Source organism: Notolabrus celidotus, chromosome 2 (assembly GCF_009762535.1).
Source record: "Notolabrus celidotus isolate fNotCel1 chromosome 2, fNotCel1.pri, whole genome shotgun sequence".
Lineage (NCBI taxonomy): Eukaryota > Metazoa > Chordata > Actinopteri > Labriformes > Labridae > Notolabrus > Notolabrus celidotus.
In genome coordinates this window covers 15,198,082-15,224,891 of record NC_048273.1, presented here as the reverse complement: position 1 = coordinate 15,224,891, position 26,810 = coordinate 15,198,082, and the positions used below count along the sequence as shown (strand labels likewise).

The window sequence follows — 26,810 nt, the reverse complement described above, 5'->3', positions numbered from 1 at the left end:
TTTGTAGATTATGCTCTTGTTTGTTTGTTTGTGAAGGACTCAAAGTGGCATCAGTTTTTTTAATTTCAGTCTGTTTCAAACCCCATAACCTGTTTCATTACTCCTCCATAGAGCTTTAAATAAATGTTGTGTTAGTATTCTAACAAGAAATATAACTCAAGGATTCCTCAAAATTCCTCCGAACCATTTTTGCTGCTTCTAAATTTGAATTATTTAAACCTAAATTCAAGTAAGAGGAACTGCTTATCTGAGTTTGTCTTACCTGACCATGGTTCTGACTATCCAGGGTCTTTGTCCCAGCGATGGGACGGCTTCATCCATCAGAGGATGAGTTTTGACGAAGTTGAGCATCTCATCAGGAAATGAATTGGAGGAATTAAACCTTGAACCTTGAACAGCACAGCCACCTGGTCTGGAGACAAAATTATTTAGGAAATGTTAAGTGGATGGTTCAAAGGCAAAGTATAAAACTTGTTTTTGGACAACTTCAGGCCTCAGTTAAAATACATTCCCCTGATTAAGCAGTCTAGACTCTCTGAGTGTCTCACATCCAGACACAAACCCCTTTTACAACAACACGCTGATTTGATTTACCTCACTTTTGAAGTATCTGGCAAGTGATGCATATTTGAATGAGGTCAAGACATGGCTTTTGATTTGATGAGAACAAGTTGTATCCTTGTGAAAAATAAAATCACAAACTCTGCGTGACTTTCAGTTTACTAAACAAAGTTTCTTCATACTTGAATTTCAGTGAAAGCCTTTTCTGACCTCTACTTTTCAAAGACCCTTTGAAAAGGGTCTTTGCCTAGACCTGCTGTTTTGTCAAGTGTTCTGTGAGAAATGTTGGTATGATTTGATGCCTTCTAGACAAAATGTGATGGATTAATTAATTAAATATGTGTTTTATTTACCTAGTTGCACCTTGTTAGATGTATTACCCTGTGAGGAGCATTAACATATGTGTTGAAATGGTAAAAGTATTGTTGCTTGTATGGAATGAATGTCCTTTTTTTCATAACACCTGGAAAACACTTGTGTGAATGAATTAAATCATGTGCTCTTAATGATGTTTTTTTTATAATACCAATTAGAACACAGGTGCATACATTTATAACAGATTTTTGCACCTTGGCTTTGGGATCATTTCATCAGGAACAGGTGTCCAAATAGACTCTGGTGATTTCTGCTCCTTGAACCTCCCTTCAAACACTGAGGCCAGCTGCTCCATGTCGAAGGCGCACACAGCCGATCCAGGGATACTAGAGGGACAGATAGGTGAGATGGAGTTAGATTGAGACAGAGACTGTCAATCTATTGAGCACTTTCAGCTGACTGACAGACATCTGTCACGTAGGCTTAACTGTTTGAAAGCATACAGAGAGGGTACGTGACAGAATAAGAAAAAGATAAGGTAGATAATACCTAAAAAAAGGTGTTGAAATGTGAAAAATGAAAGAAGTTAAAATGTAGGGAATCAATTGTGAGTGTGAGAATGAGACAGGCACCCCGGGAGGATGACAAATTGGATTTGGGCTGTTCATATTTTGACATTTGATGCTTGAACACAAAGGAAATTGTTTCTTAGACGGAAAGAGGGACAGGATAGGATAGATGCAGTCACCTCCCTGGGCGACGAATAGATGTGTAGCGGATGCAACAGTGAGATAAGACCCATGAAAAAATCTTGGCTGTAATCCCTGGATTATAAAAAGGAATAGGAAATGAGTCATTGAATATTTTCCCTTTTCAATAAAAGGGAGGAAGATTCTCATAAAAACCAAAAAACACATTCCGGTCTAAATCACAGCTCACCTTGGAGGATGTTAAACTACCCGAGAACCCTGTGATGGGAATCAGAACATCTGCTCCGAGAAATGTCCTCAGCCCACACACTGATGAACAAATACACACGGATATGTAAAAAAACAGGGACACATTCATGCAATGTTAGACGGTCTCTTCCCTTCGCCGGATGCTGCATTTTTGTGTCATGACTTCAGAGGCATCAACGGATACAGAAAAATAAAGAGAACTGTATCGGGAAGAGATAAGGAATACGTTTTCAACAAAGTCCCTTGCCTCCTGCTCTGATACTCAACTCTTCACTTTGAATGTGTCCTCGTCAGTGACTAATGGGGTGCGTGGTGTGAGAGCTGGTGACTAAGTGCTAATACCTCAGTGATACGTCCACATTGAAAAAACCTGAGAGACTGAGTCACCTGCAACCTGCTGCTCCATAAATCCCCCACACACGCCATCTGTTTCCAGCCTTCTTTTTCTCTCTCTCTTTCTTTCTTTCTTGCTTTCTTTCTTTCAAAATAAAAGTCTTACTGGTGATTCAGTTCGCCCTGTGTTCTGCAGCGATGTTTCTATTAAGTGGCCCTTTGAAAGGCAGAGAAGTGTTTGTTTGGAAAGGCCTCGCCTTAAGGCTGGATTTTTGGGTTGCAGCAGGGAGCTGTGCACTCCTGATGTGCTATTTGATCAGGTCACGCCGTCTCCCTCAGTACTTATCATTCATAGGCAGGGATGTGACTCAACCCGGGCCAGTGTGGCGATGCTGCAGGCGTATACGATGTGTCTCTGAGGACCAGAGCCACCAGATGTTATATGCGACATGTGTGCCAGCTCAGCACTAGTGCCAGCTTGGCTTCCTTTCTGTACCTTCAAACCACCGCTACGCCCTGCACTAACTCTGTCTTTCTCTCTCGCTGCAGGTCACTGGGTTTGCACCATGTTGCATTGCGTGACGAACAGAAGTAAGCCAAAAGGCCTCAGGCTGTTTTTCTCTCTGAATTCTCTTAATTATTCTCATTTTCACCCAGTGCTTTTCTCTCCTGCTTCTGTTTGTTATTCCACGATTGTTGTCTTGTACATACATTTGCTTTTCCCTTATTTTTCTGTCTTTCTTTCATTGTTGACAACTTTTCTTTGTTTATTTGCGTGTCCCTGTCTTTCTTAGTCCACAGGCGTTTGTCCTTCCTTCAGTCTCTGTTCTTGTCCTGTGTTGACTGGCAGGCTGTCCAGGCTAGTTGCATGTGGTGTCCATTTGAAAGGGCTGCTGTGGAGTCTTAAGTGTCTCCTCACTGTTAAACAATTCCACTGACAGCCTGGAATAACACCAACCCCACAGACCCCTGATGCCTCATAGGAGTAGATGAGACAGAGGAATAACAGTCTTTGGAAGTTTCAGTGTCAAGCCGTTAATAGGTTAACATACATTTTAGCAACCTGATATTGGGGGCGTCTTATTTCTTAACGTATAAGTCTAAAAGTCAGAGATTAGGTAGTTAAGTTTGGAAATGGTCATTGTTTATTTCCTAAGTTAGCCTAACTTTTAATTTGATCAGTCTTTGAACATGTTTGTATTTGTCTAAATCATCAGTTGAGTTGACATTGTTTCTATGTAACACATCAAGGGGGTTTCAGGTAATCTTTGTCACCTTCTTCAGCAAAGCCGAACGTATATTTAGCTGCCATGATGGCTTCAGACTCAACAACAAGTCTTGTGGCCAGCTGCCTAATATTCAGTCAGGCCTCTTTGAATATTACTCTGCCAGACCAAAGCTCAACTGGCAGTTTAGATTTTAGATGACTTTAGAGAAAATATATCATCTCGACTTCCAAGAGTTAGATAAGGGAATCTCATATATTTTCTTGAATATAATGCCTGAGCCAAGAGACAGTTAGTTAAGCTTTGCTTAGCCTAGCTTAGTGTAAAAACCGGGGACTGAGTCTGAGTCTGAGACTTAATCTTTTCAAATATGAAACATCTGTCAACAAGTGTCTTTACAGAGCACTGAACTGAACTGAAAAAAGGTACAAAAACTAAAAAGGAAAAAAAGCTGCATTAAAAAATTATTTGTGGAGCATTTTAGAAGGGTATTTCTCGGTTGGGAGCAATAAACGCATTGGCATTGTTATGCTGTTGTCAGGTAGCTAGCAGAGTATTTGGCCCCTTTTTGCCATTTCATTTTCAAAATGGGAGTATTGAACCTCTCCCCTCATCCATGATAGTGAAGCTGTTCCACCACTGAGCTGGCATAGAGTTATTTACAGGCAGCCTAACAGAGGAGAAACAGCTTCACTGTAGACATCAGAGCTGACTGGAGGAAACAGCGCTGTGGACTTAATACAGTAACTATGGTATATAGGAATATGAGGAGGTGCATGCAGGCTATGTGTGTAGGCTTCTGTGTAGACCTGTACAGTGTAGGATATGGCTTCAGAGAGTTGACACAGAATGATATACCAGACTTCAAAAATATTACTATGCCTCAAAACAACACAGAAGGCAAGACCTGTGATTGGCCTGCTGGGTAGAATCGTAATAACTGCATTAACAACATTTCCAGTATCGTCGCCTACACTGACTCAGCATCTGTATAATCCATCTCCTCCAACATCTGATCTCTTTTCATCTTTGGAATACTTGCAGTACAATCAACTACGTTTTACTATGCACAAGCAAGAAGAAAATTTAGTAGGACTGGAAACTGGTGGTGCCATAGAAACTGCTCTGCCAACTAGCGTGTAGGCAGAATATCGCAGAGTGATGCTGAGAACATTACAACTCACAATTGTAGAAAGTGCTTACAACATATGTTACTAGCTAGCGCAGCTATGGCATAGAAGCATTATGTGCACATTTTCGGGGAGTTCATGATACTGCTGGAAATCATGGGGGCATGATCGATCAGAGTAGCTAACAGCTCAAGCCAAACCAACAAAACACAATAAAGATGAATACTTTGGAAAATGATGGAACTTTTTGCGAAAGATTGTGTGAGTTAGAAACTGTGAACATATATAGCAGCAATGAAAAAGTGGAGGTCTGTTGTATAGGTTAGGTTGTTAAAATGTAGGTGTCTATTTTCATATGCATAAATAAGCCCCAGAAGTGTTCTTGCTTTGACATTATTACCATATAATAAAGAAAAACATCACAGTATGTATGATGTTCAAGCAGCACTATAAAGAGAAAAGTTCTGTTATCAACTCTCTTAACTTAAGCTTTGATTGGGAAACTATTGCACTGCACCTTCTGAACTTCTATCTTCTTTTTAATACTATGCACTCGTTTTCTCTTTTACTTTAATTTATTCAAACACCAGCCTCTCACCTGACCTCCTTTTCCGTATTCAAGCAGCCTAATTTTCATACTTTTCCTTGACCTTTTAAAACAGGTTCCTCTGGGTATTCTCTGATCTTCCTAACTGTGGTTATACTCCTCTGTAAAAGCTCTTTGTGTCCCTGTGACACGGCTCTGCTGTCAACATGCTGTGTTCTTTCCCCATAACTACCTAGCTATCTTACTCCTTGCTTCCACTACTTGTGCAGGCCCGAGGGGACGAGCTCGAACATCTGTGTATCCTCCCCTGTGTCACGCTTCTCCTGGCACAGTAAACCTGTTCTCCTCCTGCTCCTTGTCCTCCTCATTTCCCCTCTTCTGCTGTGTTTTCCCAGAGGGACATCCTGCTGTCTGACCCTGTCACATCAGATTCTTTAACAGCCAAACCCAAACAAGGACTCCCTGCTCTCAGGATGCACTAGATTTACTCTGCATGGGATGTTTTCCCTGCATTCCTGCATTGCTCCATTAAGCCTAATGAGCCCATGTCAGTCGGATCAAGCGACGATAGATGTTTTCAGCTGCCAAAACAATAACTAAGAAAGGATGACAAATGTTTGTTTTTGGAGATAGTCCCGAGCATTTTGATAAAAGTGAGTCTTCTATTTGATATCTTGCTGCTCTTCTTTTCACATAACTCATTTATTTGAGTTGCTAAGCACTTTTCTCAATGCTCCTTCTTCTCCCCATGGTCCCCTGTTCTCTCTTTGGAGTTTGCTGTTGCTCCAAATATCTCCTTGACCCCTTGAGCATCAGGAGCGAGAGCGCAGGAGGTGCTCAGTAGGAAATCCAAGCTGTTCTTTCATCCCTCTCGAGAGGACAGGCCTGGGGCTTCAGAGGCAGATGCATAAAGGAAATGACAACCTGTGGCGATTTTATACCCAAGAATAAGAGACTGAAAAATCCTGCAAATGCACCTTCATAACAGCTGAGAAGCTGCGCACCGGAGGAGATGAGCAACTACAGAGTGAGGACTTCTTCGTGCTATTCTCATACTACAGCCCCTTGTATGCTGCACAGGGCTAAATGGCAGGAGAGAAAAGCTATTCCTCCATTCGCAGGTCCTGCTTCACGCTGTTTTTCACTGCACGCTGCCAGCCAAAGCAATTTGTCTGGCGAGCACTTAGCCAACGTGGCACAGTGGGCCACGCAGGGCTAGTGGGAGTTTTGCAGCTCACCTCACACATTCTCTCCTTCTCTTTGTGTTCATTTTCCTCCATCACATATGTCCTTATCCATCTATCAAAAGCCTCCCTTTTCTCTTGGCTGGTGGTTATTTAAAAAAAAAAAGGACCCAATGGCAGTTTACCCAAGCAGGGGTGTGTGTGTTCAGCTGGTTCTCCTCTGTGGCTTGCTGTAAATGCCATTATCTGGGAACCATTGTGAGTGTGTTTATGCACGTGTGTTTGTGTATGAGCATGGGATATAAAGTGTGTATGCATGTGTGTGAGGCACCCATCTGTCTGTGCAGACAGTGGCCCCCGTCTCTTAGCGTAGCTCTTCCAAACACACAGATAAGATGCAGCTGATGAAACAGTTTTTGATCTCAGGGAGCGAGGGATGCACGTGTTGTCCATTATTGACTTCCTCGTCCTTGAGCTTCTTTTCCTTGTCTTCCCCTCTTGTCATCTATCTCCTTCTTTACTCTCCCTTGTGCTTTCTCCACTTTTACCTTTACTAGCTTAGTTTACCAGTTAATTCTTCCCTCTTTTTCTCTTTTGTATGTAATTGAAAATTTGGGGGACCCTCTGTTGTAAAACGTTATTCTGCCACTGGAATGCAGAGAAAACTAGAGATGGTATTACAGTGGGACAACTCACAGGTGGTAGTTATGCAGCTCTCTGCCTTTATGTGAGACACTGCACTGATTCCAGACCAGAGGAAATAGCAGGCAGTTGCAGGTATTTGTATGTTTGCTTTAGTGTGCTTGCACTATAGCAGACACAGTAAGTGCTATCAGGCCATTCAGACAGCGAGAAATGAGTGGGCCATCACAGAAAATATGACAGCCCACTGAATACCTTTTTATGATTCAAGCCACTTAAACAGCTGCATAGTGTAAAAGTACCTTATTTTTAAGTGTGCTGTTTATTTCTGTGCAACACAAAATGTTCGTGAAGGGTGCTCCCACACACATGCACACTGGTAGGTATTTTTATTTCCTATATTGAATTGACCTGACTATAAGATGACCCAGACAATAAGTAAATCCCCCTTTCAAGACAAATTTTTAAAGAGAAGACGTTTTGAAGAGCAAATCTTGCTTATATAAAAACAACAATTTAAAAGATGATAAGACAAAAACATTCACAAAAAAGTAAGTTGTTCTTTTTGACAGTTTATAGCTAAAGTCCTGTTTTCAATACCTCATCATTTACTTGTAATACAATTACTGTTTTTAAGACGCTTTTGATGTGCTTTCATCGTCAGACATTGCACTCTGTTACATCATACTCTTGGCTGGTTGACAGTTGTTTAATATCTCTTCTACTTTGATAACTATTACTAAAAAATCAGCATCGAATCCCCCCTCAGTTGTTGAACAACTTGGCCTACTTTTTAGCTACTTTGTCTGAAACGATCAGTGTGTCTCCAACTTTCATCCCTCTTTCACTGTGGCTGTGAGTAACCGCTGGCCTCCATCATGGGGGTTCATTCAGTTTACAGATGGCGCCATCCAATGTTGTGAATACATATTGATATTTATGCACAAAGCCCTGAATATAAGATGACATCACTCTTTATAGTTGTAACTCAAGGAAAGCAAAACCCTTTCTTGTTGTATAAAAACATGGACAGCACTACAGCTCCCCTGAAATGAAGCCAAAACATTTAGAGCTCCTGCTGGTGACTGAAAAGCCACCAGCAGGAGCTCTAAATGAAAAAAGAAAAAGCCCTCCTCCTCTGTTATAACAAATGGATCATGGGTGAAACTATACAATTAAAAATACAGGTAAAAGAAGATGTTCTCAAACACGCTTTCTGCCATTACACTTAGTTCATCGCATGCTGATTTATGTCCAATTGTTCATTTTTCCAAGAGATTTAGTTTCAGTTATTTATTTGATGCAAAAGACAATTGATTGACATCTCTGTTGACAGATGTGGCACCTGCAGCTTTCTTTAGCAGACTAGAGGAGGAAAGGTGAGAGAAAATGTGACTTAAAGCTAGGGTTGGTAGTCACGGAAAACTAGCATGAGTTTGAATGTAGCATTTCCTCAGGACTGCGTCTAACCCCTCCCCCTCCCCAAGCTCCTCCAAAACGACGCCCCCGCGAACATATGATCATGACTGATTCAAAACCGGTCCTCAGCAAAACATTATCATAGTGAAAGTTAAAAACACAAACAAACATGGCTATTGTTAGTACTCACAACTGTCATGCTAGCATTATCCAGTTGTACCGGTGACACAATATCAGGAGAAAAGCTATAATACATATAATACTGTAACAGCTCTACTGTTTGTTAAACGTGTTCAGTGTAGATGTTCTTAATTCCTACAGTGTTGACAGGTAGTGAAGGCATCAGGAGATGTGTGTAGAGTGTGCGAGCGGGAGAGAGGAGAGACAAGAGGAGAAGTTCTTCATTCATTCACACATTGATTGTTGCTTTGTTGGTTGGCATGATCACGGCCGACAGTGACTGGTTATTAAAGCTCAACGTGTTCACGAATCGGCTCGTCATCCCTACAGTGTCCGGGCGAACGCTGCAACATGTACATTTTCTGTAGGACTTACTAAATGTCATTAATTCTTCTGCTTGTTAGAGCCCCCGTGGTGAGAGCTTTTAGACTCTGATCTGGACTACAGTCCTGAGCAAAGCACCTCATCGGGTCAGAGGGGACAGCCCTGAGGTCGAGCAAGAGGGGCAGTAAATGGAGGCAGGGGAAGCAGAGGCAGGGGTAACAGAGGCAGAGGACAGGGAAATGTACGCACAGGAGGCGGGCAGAATGGCAGGACGGGATTTGATTGGTATAATAGATTGGACAACAAAGGCAGTGATTGGTTGGTGTTTTCCCAGGTTTACTCCGGCTGTAGATAGCGACTTTTTTTCAGTCTTTTTGAAGAACACATTATGTATTGATTACCATCAAGACATAAATAATTTTAACCAGTATAACAAAAAGTGTATCTAAATCTGACTACCAAAACCAGCTTTAAACTGTTCTGCTGTATATCGTACAATCAAACGGATCTTTAATGCTAAGTCAGTGAGTTAAATGTGCCCTCCAGTTAGCAGAAGGGGTATTGGGTAAATCCCGTGGCTCCACCAACCAGATCACTTCTGTGCCTGCCTTAGCTCCAAAATACATCACCAGCACAACATGTCAGTGGCTGACGAGGTGGTATATCATCTTCATTTTATTACAATGGGAAGAGAAGGCGGTGTGCTGTTTATATTGAGATACAATCAGTGAATCTAAGAAGTAGATTACATAAACTGTTACAGAATCAGGAAAATGGTTTTGTTTATGTGCACCAGCAGCAAAAGGAGCGATACAATCCTCATGGTACTTTTCTCATTTGTTTTAGGAAAATTAAAGACTCAGCAACAGATTGAGTTGCTTCAGAGAACTTCCTCCAATATAAAAACCAATATATTTAGCGCATTAAATGGATCTGATGTTTACTTTGTGTAGCTGAGTATTTTGGTCAAATTCCTTTATTCTCTGTCTTGTTCAATTCCTCTGGTTTGCTGTTTGTGTTGTCTTTGGCTCTGCAAACAACCTCAGTCTCCAATAATCCCCCATTTACCAAACAGCATCCCTCCTCTCCTCTCACCTTTTTTCAATTTAATCTTGTCTTTCAACAAATCACCCTTTTGTCCTCGATGAAAGTGTTCCATGTGTCTTAAATTACTCTGTACCCCCCTGTGATGACCTTTGCACCTTCACACAGACACTTTCATTCCTCTGGAGCTTTGCTTTTCCCCCGTAGATAGACTTGCTCTTTCTGACTTCATAAGAAAAGAGGAACAGACTTTGGTGGTCCCTGAAATTTTTAAGGTGAGACATGTGAGTGCTGTTTCACACTGGGCATCTATCTCAGTCTCCACAGGAAGTATGTCAAAGCTTTCTACTGAAGAAAAAAAACTCTCAGTATGATCGAATCCCTCTGTCTCTCAGAGGACACAGTTATCCTCACTTCTGTAAGCAGAAGTTTGCACAAACAATATACACAAAATAAAGCTTCTTTTCTAAAGCAAACAGGCTGAGTATTGATCCAGAGTTGTGATTCCCTACCAGGGTGTGCACTTGTTTGAAGCTATGTGGAGAGAGAGCAATGGCACAGGTTTGCAGAAACATCGGCCCAGTTCTTTAGGAGGACCAGATCATCCCTACTAATATTTTGGCCAACTCATTTGCATTATCGTTGGTGTGAAGTCAAAGCCTGTTAAATAATTCAGAACAGAGCCAAGACATTGCTGGGAGAGAGAGAGAGACAGAGGGAAGGAAGAGAGAAGAAAATGGAGATAAAGAGCTGTTAACACTTCTTCCTGCGTGTTTCCCCATTGCTAATTTTGACAGATTTGTTCATAAATTTAAAATGTTTTGCACAGTTCTACTTCTACAGCCTAACATTTGCAAATTTCACTCATGGCCAAATACAGATTTTTCTTTTCCCTGAGCATAATATTTGTGCCACTGGGTCTTAGCTGTAAGAATGTTGGTTTGAGGGAAACACTAGCGTTCTTGCTCCAATGGCTGTGAAATTCTAAGGTTAATTTATACCAAGAAGTGGATTTTCTGGCTTCACGTTCTGCCAAATAAGATTGATAAAAATGACGTATCCAGTTCTTGTTACAGATCCATGACTAAAACTGAGTGCAAACTATTAGCAAGCATAAATGTTGAGACTTTTTTTAACACAAATGTTTAAATTGAAACTGTGTATAAAGAAGGGAAACATCAAATAAAGGTAAAATAGTTTTTACAAATGCTTGAATATGTTTTGCTTGAAGCCGCAGATTGAGATAGGTAGCTTAATGAAGTGATATAAAGATGTTGTCAATAGAAAAATGCATAAGGGATGCAAATGTTAAGTTGACTTAACAATTTAACATTGTCACCCTCACCAGTCAGCACTGGAATTACCAGTAAGTTAAACCAATTACTAGTACTTTCATCATTGTAGGCCCAAAATGCTGACTATATGTGTCCAAGCTGTGGCACAGCCTTAGTACTCTACTACCTGGGTGTAAACAAGCGCAGACAACAAAAGGCATCTTCAAGGCATCTCATGGCGCAGTTTGGCAGTATTTTCACTTCGAGTATGGCGTTGTATGTAGGCTGAGTCTGGTTAAACTGATGTAACGACTCAACGGGAGCAATGTGTAACTTGGCATGAAAACTTAAACCTGCATGCAGAGAACCAATTTGATATTGTTTATCTGCAAACTCTGTGATCTCTTAAATAAATTGCTCAGTTTGAACTCTTTCCTGTGTGTTTTCTGACCATTAGTTGGAATTTAAATTTCTGATCTAATGACTAGGTAATCAGTCATTTGGGAACATCCCTCAAATCGATAAACTTGTTATACTAATGTGATTAACAGTGGAAATACCACAAGTAATAAAACATTTTGAAACTTAGTCATACATAATAGATTGATCATTTGGATAATTATCTTAAGTTAATAAATAGGTGTTTAAAATACAACCAGGAGAAACAAGACGGGTACCACTGATCTCGACTGTTTTCCCTTGTGTTCACAGCTTTGGGAGGAAAGGGAATATTTGAGTGTTTCTTTGTTTACAGGTATTTGACAGCATGTCTTTGTTGTACCTGTTAGCTGGTGTGGAGAACACCCCCAGGATTATGTCTCTGCCGTGCATCCTGATGATGGGGCTGGTGGAGTGCAGCAGGTTGAAGTAGAAGTGGGAGTCACCAGGGACCGAACAGTTCAGACGGGCCTTCAGGAACGACGTCCACTGCTTTTCTAGGACGCGCTGAGACCCGCCCAGATCGCTTTTACAAACCCGCGCCACACGGGACACCACCACCTGTGAGGAGTCAGGCACAGAGGTGCAGCTGTAGGTGTGGAAAATGGCTTAAAAATATATATATTTGCAGCATGATGACAAGTATGTCTGAATAAGCTCACATGCGAGTCTAATGATAAGCTCCAGAGAGGGATCATTTCCTCAGCTTTTGGTTTCAGCTTCAAAAAGATGTACTTTAAAAGCTCTTTAAAACTGCATAGTGATCTCGGTAGAGTCATTTGCATGCTATTTGCAATAACCCTGCTTTGACAGATCATTGTTTCATAACGTTAAATTTACTATCAATTATTCATGAAAATGTCAGTACATCTCAAAGTGCTTCTTTGAACACCCCTTTCCACAAAATGGTGATACTGTTTAAGTATCCATTTACTCTTTTCTCTGTAAACACATCAAGGCCAGAGACCCTGTGCGAGCACTTCTCCCCAAATATGAATTGCAAATCTATTAGAGACACTGGTTTCCTTATGCTGATATTTCTTAAATGGGGATTTATCCCCAGCTCTGGTAGATTTGTGATTCCAAAGAGCTTTTCTCAGGTTAATAAAGACATGAGTTGTTTGCCCAGACTGTAAATTGTTGGATTAGATATGCAGACAAACAAATATGAGGTTGAAAGGTCAGTGAAGCTGAAGGGAAAAGACTTATATTGGCATTCAAATAATACCAGCAGAGTGATATTAGAGCAACATTTGCTTTTATGGTGTTGCATTTTAACAACACACTTGCAAATTCCTTTACAGTCCTTTAAAAACAGCTCCAAGTGGACCAACATGTATGCTTCTCTGTGTGAAAACTGAGAACTGGTGGTGGTGGGGGTGGTGGAGGCGGAGGAGGAGAAGTTTTCATCATGAACGGTTTCTCTACCTTCTCCAGGTAATTGAACTCCATGGCTATCTCTCTGAAGAAGAAGTAGATGTGCTCGCCCCACTCCACGGCGCTGACGAAATATGGCTCTAAAGTGTGACAGAGAGGGAGAGATGGGTTAAATGAAATAAACTGGAGATGTATCATGAGAGCACATGGCAGACACTGTCTCCATTTGGCAATGTATCATTTGCTCCCATGACACTGAGGTAACATGAGGGCAGTGAGAAAGAAGCATAGGCCATGTTTAATTTCATTACATGGTGAAAGGGGATTTCACACCAAACAATAAGCGCATTATGACTCCCTGATGTTTTCATGGAACTCGGTTTCACGCCATGCATTTCTGGCCATTGCACTCAAGACAGACTACAACCAATATGTCTGCCACTGTGCTTTATTTTGACTGTCCTGTTTCATCTTAAAGTTTGACAATCATGTAGTTGATTCAAACTCTGTCATAGAGCAGTATGTTTGGCAGCTCCCTGTCAAGGGAGTGGAACATTCAGCAGTCAGATTGCTGACGCAGCGCTCTGCTACTGACAAATGTATCGATCCTGCATGCTGCTAAGTGATGTTGACACATACTCAAAACATCAGGCCCCAACGAAAACATCAGCAGTAGACATGATGCTGCTGAGAAAGTGTACTTGAGAAACTGCACTCATGAAAGCATAAACGAACCCCTACACAAACATTCAGACACACACACACACACACACACACACACACACACACACACACACACACACACACACACACACACACACACACACACACACGTCTGTACCTCTGAACCACTTGGAGTCGTGCTTGATAGTGCGCAGAGCAGGACTGTCCCCAAGGCTCCGGTAGATCACCGCATCGATGGCCAGGAAGTCTGTCACTGTGGCTGTGAACAGATTCCCCTCTGAAACACACACAGAAGCACACACACACATAAACACACAAAGAAACAATTGTGAGTTGGACAGCTTGCCAACGCAACAGAATGATTGTGAACCAAAAAGCTGGAGAGAAAGTTGTTTTATAATGAAAGTCCTGCATTATGAGAATGACATCACTGCCCATTTAAAAACATAATTGCAATTCTCTGTTGCTCCCAAGCAAAAAACAACATTTTTACCTCAGGCTAATATTACACAATGGAGTTATTGCAGGGATATAATGGCTCCCTACAGTTTCAGCTACAGAATACTTTTAATTTGATTGTGGCACTTAAATAATGCTATCAACTGAGCAGACAAACCAATTTTATGATTCACAACTGCTCTTTTCTGCTAAACCATGCTGTTGCATATTCAAGACAAACAATATCTTGGAGGCACAATGATATACCCTCCAAAAACAGAGGGACAGCAAGATCAAAAAATACCATGCAGTCAGATAGATCATAGGCATGTGGTGTTGCTAACAGTACTGTATGCCAGTAGGGGGTCAGCAGTATGTGCCACAAGGTACAGCACAGTGATGTAAATAGCATAATATAAACATTTCTTTTGGCTGACTCCCATGTGTTTTAAAATGTTGTTCTTCAGTACCTCTGAGATGTTATAAAAGTAGCATGACACTGACACAAAGCATTATTTGAAAATTATTTAGTAGATTTAGAAATTATTTATTTATAAAGTTTAAAAAAAGAGTCCCTTCAATATCATGGTTGCTAACTTTTACATTGCAACAGATTCCTGCTAGCCTACTCAGCGGTTCAATAATCATGAAACTAAACTTTATACTAATCGATTGAGTTAAAACACAAGTTATGTCAAACTGAACATTTCCAGGCAAGCTGAACGAGATGTCTGCAGGGATATTTGTCGACTTTTGTCCTCATTCAGCTTTCCTTCCTCTTAGGGCTTTGCAGCTGAAACACCTTGAAACATGAATGAGGCAATATCACAGATTTTAACATTATTGCTATTAATGCTCATGGTTACAGCCTCATGGTTTGAGTTACTTTGTCATGATCAGCAATTTAGAGATGCACTCATCAGTTCTGCTGCCGTCGTTTTGGTTGCAGGGCAGGATCAATTATTAAAGTATACTTCATGTTGTTTAGCCAACAGATTGAGAATACTAACAGAAACTACAGTTTGTGTGTCAACATGCAGAGGTGAAATGTGCCAGACTTGTTTATATGAACTGATTTGATATGATGAGCATTACTAGGATGTCCCTAGCATCAACCTCTCTATAGAGAATTAATTGCCGTTGATATGAGGTTTTGACCAATCATAATCGAGTATTCAATACAGCTGCAGGATCATAAAGAAAGCTTGGGAATAAAAGCAGATATAATATGATCCCACAGGACATCATTACATGAAGCCAAAGTATAACTGGCGTATTTATGCCAATCACAAACATGGGTGTAAAACAGCTAACTTCAGGTTCAAAGTATTTCTTCAAAGCAAGGTTTCTACACACCACATGCCGCTGAACTACTGTAATGTGCTTCTTAATTACCAGCATATTGCATGGCATACCATCGACCACAGAACTGTGAGCAGAAGAGAAAGAAAAGACTACATAAAGAGGTCTCTCACCTGCAAACAGAGCAACATTGGCGTGTTTAGGATCATATGGGCACCTTGCCATACCACTGACCGGGTCTGCTATCATCTCCAGATTGACTCCCTGTTACAACACAAAGACATACACACAGAAACACACACATCAATCAGCAAACTCCAGTCCAAACAATATGAATGAATCTACAACACCATTATGAAAATAAACAACAAAGAGAGTGGCAATTAGGGAGTGTTACTGTAAGTGCAAGCTAATGATTCACTGGTGGCAATTAAGCCCTGCAGCAACAACATGAGAGTCACGATCTCATGCATAAATAAAGCAAACACACAAAAGTGCGGAAACACTTAGGGGTCCTTGCACCCAGAGTCAGTCGTAAGTTTCCATTTTTACTCAAACACATTCTTGTTTATAGTAAAATCTCTTTTCTCCTTCTCTCTCTGTTACGTTCACAAACATTTTCAGCAGCATCGTCTCATCCACAGCTAAAATAATTCATAGTTGTCATTTTATCAAAACCCAGCTATAAATAAAACAGTAGCTAGCATCGCTAACTAGTCCCCAGAGAAACAGACGGCCTATCAGGCAGAGACAGGTGCGTCACACACTGTTGTAGAGTGTCATTAGCGGCTGACAGATAATGGGCCAGGTACGTCTCCGTGTTCCACTGTTGCACTACGTTTGAAATGTGAGAGACTGAAAATAACACTTATCTGAAAAAGCCTTTGATAGTGAAAGGGAATTTTTTTCTCACTCTCTCTCTCGCACTCTCTCAAACTCAGATGCCTTCATCCCTCGTTTAATATTCCAGCGGAATGATGTGAAATCAGCCGAGCTGCAGATTAATATTTATGCGTAGTTTCTCCTCCACAAGTTTGAAATCGTTACTGTAATTGAGCGAGGCAGGGATTGGTTGGGAAGTGGAGCACGATGAGCTGCGTGAGTGAGTTGGAATCAAACCTTCAAACTCTGACAGATATATTTTGGATAGAGTGGAAGAAATATAACTCTGTGTCTAATTGTGCGAGTCAGGTCAGTCCACACGTACACTTGTAGCTTGAACCCTGGTGTCTGTTTAATTCTGTCTCCAACTAGGGGGATTGATTTTGATTTCTTAAAGGAAATCAAACCAGGCAAACAAGTCACGTCTGCACCCTTACTCTCTGAATACCCTCCTCTTCCTCTTCTCCCCTCTTTGTGTTCTTCTTGATTATCCGTCTCTGACTCTCATTGATAACAAGCTCTGCAGACCACAAAGTTTACCAGCCGAGAAATAACAACTGTTATATCTCGGAGATACAAGGCGCTGGAACAGCCAGACAACAAGGATAAATAAGTCCTGGGGAGGAAGTCAACACCGCCTGGAGTGCTGAACTAACAATGCTAATCAAGCTGTACATTTCCATCTAAACAGGCGTACAACTGTACAGCCTTTGTTTAGGACAAACAGATAAGGCATTCATTGATTAATGACTTCATATTGACATTATGACACAGTTTAAATGAGGTACAGCTTTAACTTACAGTATAGTTGGCACAAAGCGGGTTGAAGGCGTTGGTCCCACACACAAACAGGCCGCCTTCTCTGCTAAGCAGCACCTTCATGAAGTTACGACACTCATCCTGTAGAAAAGAGAGAGATAAAGAAAGCTTAATATGCAGAAAGGGTGGAAACCATGATGGAGAGAGAAGTGAAAAAACCTGGGTCTATTTTTCAAAGACTGATTATCCAAACCGCACTGTGAAATGAAGCTTATTCAGTTGCCTGATGTGTTGAATTATCACACCATTAACACTGTCAATCATATCCATACAGTCTGAACGTAGCCTGCAGAAACTTGAAAGTGTCTACCCTCTTCTCACACACACATGCAAAAACAAACACACACACATATGGCTGCTACTGACTGACAGATGTTAATCCAAACCACCTTCAGGATTTTAAAACAAGCAGCAGATTTAAGGCTAATTTTTTGCACTGCGAGGCGTCAAACTGCATCAAGCTCTGCTTAATGACCAAATAAACCCAAGTCACACGTTCTTTCTTCCATGCACATTCTTTGAAATAAGAAATTGTGTAAGTACCCACAAGACATAATAGCTGCTTTTGCCCCACAGTGCCAAAATGTAATAAATGTTGAGGTAGTGAAACTGAGAAAAAATGACTTCCAAGTTAATCTCCATCCCCAACAAAAGTATGGTGTGTTTATGTTAGAAATGACTGAACACATGTAACCTCAGATGAATGCTCGGAACTGCTTGAGTGAATATACAATACTGCTTCCACGGTATAGGTTTCATTACTTTTACCACTTAATTATATCCAAAATCCATGACTTGTAACTCACTATTTGAGCTCAAGATTTTACTTTTTCAGATTCAATCAGATTTATTTTAGAATCTCCTGATGGGCACATAGGCTCTTATTTAAGAACCAACTTCACACTTGTATTTAATTTTGGTATTGTATCTCTTTATTCTTCTCTTATGAGAAACTTGCTTTAGATCATTATCCAAAACATACAGTCACAGCTTTTCGTTCACCGCCCTCTATTCATATTTTTTAATTACATATAAGTAATACACAGTTAAGGTTAGGTACAGTTTAAGATTTCCAGTTTTCAGAGAGTGAGCTCTGATTGTTGGTGAAAGGAACATTTTTGTTGGTAGTGAACTGTTAGTCATATTGATGTACTCCAATGCTACAAAACCAAAACCGTTAAATCTGTCATTATCATGCATGGGATCTCTCACATTTTCAAAATCAGTCAAGATTTCTTAGTGGGAATAAAAAAATAAAAAAATTAACTTGATGGCACATGTGTGTGTTGAAGAGTTCAGGTTTAACTGGGAATGAGACGTGAATTCCAGTTATGGCCTTTGACTTTAAAAGCTAGAAAAGCCAGATAGCAGTTTGTCTTGCAGTGCCAAGTCCATCACCACCTGTGTGAATGAGTGTGTGTGTGTGTGTGTGTTTTAGTGTGTGTGTTTTAGTGTGTGTGTAGCTAGTGTTGATGTACAGTAGATCAATGGTGAGCAGCCGCCAGTAATCCCCTCCCCCAATTACTAGCGTCCCAGTCAGGATGGCACCAGCTCTGACACGCACACGCACACACACACACACACACACACACACACACACACACACACACACACACACACGAACACCAGATGGGGTCCACTTCGAGACCACCACCCGCTCTGATGTCATCGGAAAGAGAGGTAGTACCGGAGCAGAGGCGATGGTGATGATAGCAGGTTTGTCAAATGTGGTGTGTGTGTGTGAGTATATGGGAGAGATCAGAGGGTATGCAGTGATATGAGAGGAGAGTGAGTGTTATTCCAGATGCTCCACCCTTCACCCATCTACCCCTCCACCTTCCCACTTTACTCCCAGCAGGGTTCTCGTTTTTCAACTTTGAAAAAAAAAAACAGGAAAGAAGGAAGTGTTTTCATGTGTGAGTGTGACGAGTGTGTATGTCGGAGTGCATGAGGTGTGACAAGTGCGAGGTGTACATTTCTAATGGCGCAGCACTGTGTGACAAATTAAGGGAGCACATTTGTGTTGAGTGTGTGTGTGTGTGTGTGTATGTCATTCCCTCACATACAGCATGTGTTCCTGTTTGCCTGGCACATATATCTGTGTGTGCATCTGTGTATCACGGCACAGATGCGTGCTTGTGTATGAGAATCATTTGCATGCTGTTTGTTGGTAGGGCTGCAGTCTGTCAGCTTGGTCAGAGCTGTAATCACAAAGCCTGATGAAGCACCCTTAATAACAAGCCAGTATCTCGGAAAGGGGAGCCAAACCCCAGCACAAATACACTCATTTGGCAGAGCTTGTAGACATGAAATGAAACATTGTAGGACTACAAGATGAAAACAGGGCTTGGATCATGCATTACATTTCCACAATAGAGTGTTGATATTCGTTTGGACTTAAAATACATGATCAAAATCCGTCCCCGCTGCAAACACGCTTTTCATTAACCCATATTCTTTTTTTAACATGAAGCAATTTGGCACTTCCGGGTCTGTATTTAAAGCACAATCCAGTCAGCAGGATTAGCGTTTTCTACATTAAATAACTAAACCAGTTTTAAGGATAAAGCTGTTAATCACAGAATCAAACATTTTTTTATCAATCTAAATGCTGTACATCTTGATTCTCCCCTATGCCTCCTCTCCCCTCGCTTCGCTCCCTTGCTCTCTGGGCAGAGTCCAGACAAAACGCCACCTGTGCTGGCTGGCAAGCCTTCACCAAGACCCAGGCGACTGCAACCCTCCTCCTCTTAGTCCTCCTCCCTTCTCCCTCCACCTCCTCCTGTTTCTCTCACTGACAGTGGCAGAGCTGCGAGGGCTCTGAAAAATTAATCTGCAGCACAGATGAGTTACACAGGAGCCTGTCTGAGTGCAAATGTGGACACATTTGTGAATGGAGGGGTGATTCAAAGACGGATGAGATGTAGTGTGGAAAGATAGCAAGAGCTCCTGCATAAATACGTGTATATATGTGTGTTAGTACAAGTTTGTATATGTGCATGCGCATTGATTAAACTAGGCTGCATGTTTTCAATCAGTCTCTCGCTCTTCATGCGATATTAGCTGAGGTATTTCCTCTCCGCAGATGTTGACAGAGTAAGTGCATACATCATCGCTTGGACGCTCCCCCGACAAAGATATTTTACTTACACACACACAAAAACAGATCCAAAAGTGTTCCCATAAATTTCAAGCGATCACACGCACGCAGTCAGAAGTTCTCCTGTTGCTACAAAACATCTGCTCAAAACAACCTGCAGCAGTCAAACGCCATTAAAGCTGAGGGGGCTCCACCTTCTGCATCTGCTTTCTATCTTTTGTCTATAACTCACCCCTTAGTCTAAGATGATAAACAACTTATTTAATTTGGCCTAAGAATGGGCTAAATGTTTGCTCTAATGATCGTTTCTGAGCCAAAAACGTAAACCAACATGGGTTTTACCTGAGGCTACAATTAGCGATCCCATGCTAGGCCGAAGCAAATGCAAAACAGGTTCATGAATTGTAAAATCTTCTGCCGGTTTGTCTGCTTTAGGAGCCAACAAGACCTTTTTCATACTCTCATAAAATACAAAAAGTTATCATGATGACCTGCTTTAGTAATGATCTCACAATAGGAGCCATCGAAGGCAGTATATCAGAGGGTCGCATTTAGCAAGCTGCTCCTCTAAATCTCCAAAGTTTCCATTACATGCCTGGCTGGTCCCCTGATGTTAGCGACCAGGGAGAAGAGAGCGTTTGCACTGCCAAGAGCCGCCATTGAGCCAGAAACTCTCCAACATACACACACTAACACACACATACACTCACATACTGTATACACAATACACGCATACTCAAAGCTTTGGCGAGCCCTCTTCTCTGCTCATTAACAGCAGGCTTGTCATTTCCAGAAAAACCCCTGGTGCACAGTTTTGACTGAAAACAGTGACTCTCCATGACAGCAGAAATGTGTGTGTGTGTGTGTGTGTGCGTGTGTGTGTGTGTGTGTGTGTGTGTGTGTGTGTGTGTGTGTGTGTGTGTGTGTGTGTGTTTGTATGTGTGTGCATGTGGGTGGAGGATAAATTAACAGCGGTACCAAATTAGCAGCAATGTGCTGATCTGAGTGCTGCGGTCTTACTCAGCATGTCAAAGCTAATCTGCAGCCCTCTGCAACACTTCATTCCTGTTTGATGGTAATTTTGACTGAGCACACCACAGGCCACAAACAAACACAACACACCAGAGGGAGGGACAAAAGGAGGAAAAGCCAGATAGTAAGATAAGAGATAAGGGGACAGATAATAACAGACAGAAAAACTAGATACACTTCAGGACAGAGTGGAGAGAGAAGGAATGAAACAAAAAAAAGGGAGAGTTTCTCCAGGTCAGTCAGCCATGTGGCAGTCTCAGCGGTGGAGCCGACCTGCAGCAAGACCTACAGATCGAGGGGTCAGCTGATCTCCTCTCCCTAGTGGAAACATGCACACATACACACATACAAACACACACCGCCAGTGAAACCTAACCACAACACTTAACCTGGGTCACCCCTGGACAACTCTCTGACTGAATACCTGCTAAGAAAAACAGTGGCAAATTGTCACATGGTGATTACTACATGTGATACAGCCTGTGAGGAATGTGTGTTTGTAGGGATGTATGGAGAACATAAGCTTTAATACAATAGGTCTATTGGTCTAAATATGAAATGGTAAAGTCAGACTGTAATGAAATCCAAGGAAAATGTCATTCAAAGCTGTGGATTTCATTACCAAATGCATATTTTACCCTGCAATTACAAATCAATCAACCCCACAACTAAGGTGCAATAGTATCTCAAATGTTCAAAGGGCTAGAAATACTGATCAGCTGTAATTTAAAACATACAATATACAGGGATATCCTAAACAGAAATCACTCCACCAGATTATTCTCTTATTGTTTTCTATATCATGCACTCACAGTTGAGCTTTAAAGATACACCATAGAAACCATCTTGAAACCCTATCCAATCAGACATTGTGCTAATTATGACTAAAACAACTCTTAATTAAATGATTTGTTATAAAACAAAACTCCCACATGCAGTTGTTATGAATAAAGGATTAAGGTAAAGGGAACAAAACCATTTTCTATACCAGGTTGTGATCATGTTCAATCCTACAGTAAAAATGTCTATTTCAATATGGGCTCTTGGCTTTTGAATCCAGTGTCAAGTGGGCACTAATGGAATCTAGTTATTTTCGACTTTGTCAGTGGCTACATTTTTCATTTTAGTTTTGACCATGATGGCATCATACAGAGAACAAAAGGAGGTTGCTTCTCTGGTCACACATACTAAACTAACTCTTATCTGTCTATAAGTTTAAAAGAGAGCTATTGGAATCATAAAATATTGGTTTATCAACCAAACAAACACATATTCACAACTCAATGTGGTCATTGTTTTGTTTGTAATAACAAACAAAAAAAAACCGCCACCTCCTAACCTCAATTTTAGACCAGCTGTGTGAGCAGATCATAACTTCCACACTACCAGCGTTAGCAGTGTCACCCCCATGTCTCACTCATCATACAATTTAGATAACTGAAGATTAACTTATTTTTACCATGAGTCAAGAATGGTTCTTAAAAATAGGCAAAAATAGACAATTAATTGACCTTTTATCAACAATGTTAATGTTGACTTCTGTAGAGGATGCCCTAGGCATGAAATAAATAGTTAAATTAAACTTCTGGTATGCTTTTCAAAGTAAAAGACTGTTATGGTTTTTGTGGGGAATGTATATAGGGGCGGTGGGTACTCAATATGGAATATTTTAAATTGTTCTGTTTTGCTTTGTGTTGTATAACTAAAATCCAGAGGTGAAAGTGTTTCTTCCAAGTATATGTTGTGTAAAATGAGATGGTGTAATACGCATATGCTTCAGCCTAATGTTTTTCTGTCAGTAGTTTTGGTTTTCCTTTCCACTTATTTTAACTAATGTATTTTATATGACAATTTTTACATATATTTTTTTATGTGAGTATTATAGAGAAGGGGGCCTGTCAATACAGACCATAATTAACTACTGCTACTATCAAAATATGTAGCAAAGGCTTGAGTGTAGAGGAATACGAGACAGAGAGACAGTATACTTCATACAAACTGGTTTGTAGTATTAGTGAGATTAACAGAGGGACCAAAACAACAAAGAATGACAGTAAGTCCACAAGCGGTATTTTAACTTGATTCATTCAGGAGCCAAAAAATGTCTCTGAAACTGAATCTTCTGCCCATCCAACCAAGAAAAGGCATTTGGGCTGGACGATTGAAAACCCAGAGCTCCTCAGAGAGCACTATCAACGCAATATTGATCAAACAATCTCGCTAAGTGCTGCTTATAACGATGCCCGACCGGTCTTTAAAAGCGCTCTATATGGAATTGCCTTTGTTTGCATGTTCATACCACGCTGCCATGGGCGGATATGTTGGCACAGAGCCACCTCAGGGGAACGTCTCAGCCTCTTATCTCCAGCTCCCTTTTGTTTTTGTATGAGGAGAAATAGAAGAAGGGGACAGAGTGACGGAGGAAGATGAAAAGGGTAAATACAGGCGAGATAAAGAGCGAGAGGAATGCAATGGACAAAGAAAAATATGGCAGGCATATGCAGGGTGAGTGACAGCAAAGCCAGCTGTTGCATTCATGGACAATCGTTCGGTCAACATGGGAGGAGAAAAAAGGCCAAAGAATTGGGATATTGAATTTTCAGCATAATTAGGGAGAATACTATGTCCTTTGTGATCAACCAGGCAGAAACATTTAATTACAAAACCAATTATGAGGTGGTGAATGTGTCACATCTGACACAACCGGCCCCCAAGCAGAACAGTACATATCCAGGAGGTGAAGTGGAGGAGAGGGAGAGGAGAAGGGGAGGGGATGGAGGAAGCTGGAGGCACATATAAAATGACAACATGACAGATGTGTTAGTGGAGATTTCTTCCCTTTAATTGTGCTCATGTATGCGTGGGGGAGAGAAGCACAGCAGATAAAAACATTCATGAATCATGAATATGTATTAACATATAATGTAATGTACATAGAACCTCCACATAGTGTATATGAATTTCATTCAGTTTGACCTTCATCATAATCATCAAACCAGCAACGAGAAGGTAAGAAAAACAACTGCCCTGCTATCTAATGCATTATTCTGAATGCAAAAAAAAAGCCCTACAGCAAAAGCCAGACAATGCCATTGAAATATTGAATTTGTACTATAAAATGTGTAATTATGGTTGTCAAAAGAAGATAAATACAGTTCAGTAGATCTTTTTTAGGTCTTACATGATGCATTAAAGCTAATAGGTATACTTTCTCTGAATTTTGACTAAAGAGAGGGTGCAGGTTTGCAGGATAAATATTTCCTGATTATAGTTCTCAAGGTGTTGGGACAGTAAAATATCATCCCCTGGTGTCACCATGTTCCATTTTAAATATTTCTACGTAAGGATGAATGTATAATGAGCAGGTTGTTACATCTGTTCCTTACCAATCTATGTTAAATACTTGACTCTGATTGGTAAAAGCCTGTTTAAAATATGGTGATTAATACTCAATGGTAAAAGGGACAACCTGATCACACACGCTGCAGAAAGGAGTTCTGGCCCATTTCACCTCTACCTGTTGACACTGTAGCAAAAACATTATTTTCCGTCTTAAGCTATTCTGGAGATTCAGGGAATAATGACAGTCACCAAATATGAGAGAAGCCAGAGGAACAACTACGCGCCAACCATCTCTGATTGAGAAAGCGGAGCAAGATTCTGTCCTACAATCCAGGAAACAGCAGCATGAATATTCCAGAAGTCCTGTTACCCTGTCTAACGGTACCTTCAATGGAAAAGTTCTGTTTGAAATGAATTAAAACACATAGCAAGCTAAAGCTTAACTTGACCATGATTTAAAATGTTTAGTTTAATGTTAGCTTATCCACCAGACTTAGATTCCATTATCACAGAAGCGCTACTGACTGTGAGGGACTAATCCTCTTCTTTTTTTTGTACTTTTTATGTCAATTATTTCTAAATTAATAAAACTATCTCTAAATCAATAATCTGTGTCTACTTGTTTATTTATTTTGTTGGTTGCCAGGTAATAAGCAGGGTATGTGAGGCAAGACCCCTGTGCTTCACATTGGGTCCTCCTCACCCTGCCAGGATTCTAATTCTCATAATCAGCCACACACCAATCAGAATCAAGTACTGCCATAAGCGGAGTGACCAAGGGGGCAGAGGGTGCGGCTGCCCCAGGGCCCACGTTCAGCAGGGGCCCCCTACTGAGCTACTGTTTTGACAGGACCGAAACAGCGGATGTCTGTCCCTGTCTAAAGTCGGTGTTGTGATTAGAAAACATTCACATACACATCTATTTTCAATTTAAAGCAACCTCCCGTTATTGTTCAGTTAATAATCCCCAGCAATCCATATACAGATTAACACACCTGAAAACGCATCCGGCATGACCATTCAAAATTATTTATCTTATGTTTAAAGATGGGCCCATGAAATGTTTTAAGCTTAGGCTTGCAAACCACAACCATGCTCAACGTATGCCCACGTAAAGGTACACTGCTAAATAATTCAAATGTTTACAAACAAATCAATAATAATTGCCTTGGAGACTACAAATGGACTGCGCATTTTTTTCTACATTGTACCACTGTAGGTAGCCCAAGTTTAATTATATATTTTGGCCATGTTTATTAATGAATCCTATGTTATGACTGTGGTTGTAATGTGTTTTCAGGTGTCTATTAGGTCGATTAATTTTATTCATTGTGTGCCATGCATCCTAACACTGATGTTTAACTGACATGTTTAACGGATCTCGGCACCTAGGTGTCATCTCCTGAGGTGCTGTAGACTTCCTTTGAAATTGCGTTTAAACCGCGGTGCCTATCTTCTGTTTTATGTTTATGTTATTCCTGAGAAAGACAGTACTGGACAATGTTCCTGCCTGTCTCTGTCCATGGGGGTCGGTGCTAAACCATTCATTAATCAATTCAGTAGAGTGCTGTGTGCTGTCCTTGGTGCAGCTGAAATATCTGAACTCGACAAGGAACCTGTTGCCTTTGGCTGTCTTGGATCAATAAGTAAGAATGTGTTTTTTACTGATAAGATAAAGGAGAAAATATATCAGCTGTTTTACAGTTGTAAATTTGACTATCAGAAGGGCCCCTTGAGGATGCTCCGCCCCCTTTGCGCTGAGAGTCTAGCTCCACCCCAGAGAACTGCCATGTCATAATTTAGGTGGTATTTTAGTAACATTTTCACAGAATACACTGCACCATGATGAAGTAGCTGCTGTGACATTTTCTTCATGAAGCCTAAAGGCACTCTGTGGTGATTCTAACAAACAGTAGTGCGTATAAAGCTGTGGGCAATGTCGTCCTCAGCGGGTCACAGTTTTTATATCATAACCAATTCAGATTTCAAATACGAGAGTTTCATGAAAAAAAGGATTAAACACAGTTGTAAAAGGCTAAGTGAATCTCCACAGATGACAGGGATACTTTTAACATTATGTAGTTCTAGTTGAGTATGTTTGATGAGAGCTGTTGAAAAAAGACTTTGCAGTTATTTTTGAGTTTTTTTTTTATTTCTGTTGTTTTGCCGGATTCATGCCAGATATGTTTGGTTCCAACGCTTCACACAATTTCTCAGAAACTGTTATTGGAATGAAAATAATTGCTCTTTTTAGTCAA

The 26,810-nt window shown here is 40.8% G+C and overlaps 1 protein-coding gene across 3 annotated transcripts in view; it reads right to left on the bottom strand.

Annotated features, from left to right (window-relative positions):
* Nucleotides 1-26,810, bottom strand: part of sema6bb (sema domain, transmembrane domain (TM), and cytoplasmic domain, (semaphorin) 6Bb) — a 164,378-nt gene that overhangs the window by 54,063 nt on the left and 83,505 nt on the right. For all 3 annotated transcript variants that reach the window (XM_034707784.1, XM_034707774.1, XM_034707794.1), the window contains 7 exons: nucleotides 17,061-17,159; nucleotides 15,551-15,641; nucleotides 13,795-13,914; nucleotides 13,005-13,093; nucleotides 11,920-12,137; nucleotides 1,131-1,262; nucleotides 263-412 (listed from right to left, as the gene is read on the bottom strand). In XM_034707784.1, coding sequence (XP_034563675.1) covers nucleotides 263-412; nucleotides 1,131-1,262; nucleotides 11,920-12,137; nucleotides 13,005-13,093; nucleotides 13,795-13,914; nucleotides 15,551-15,641; nucleotides 17,061-17,159 — 899 coding nt within the window. The remainder of the gene's footprint in view (nucleotides 1-262; nucleotides 413-1,130; nucleotides 1,263-11,919; nucleotides 12,138-13,004; nucleotides 13,094-13,794; nucleotides 13,915-15,550; nucleotides 15,642-17,060; nucleotides 17,160-26,810) is intronic.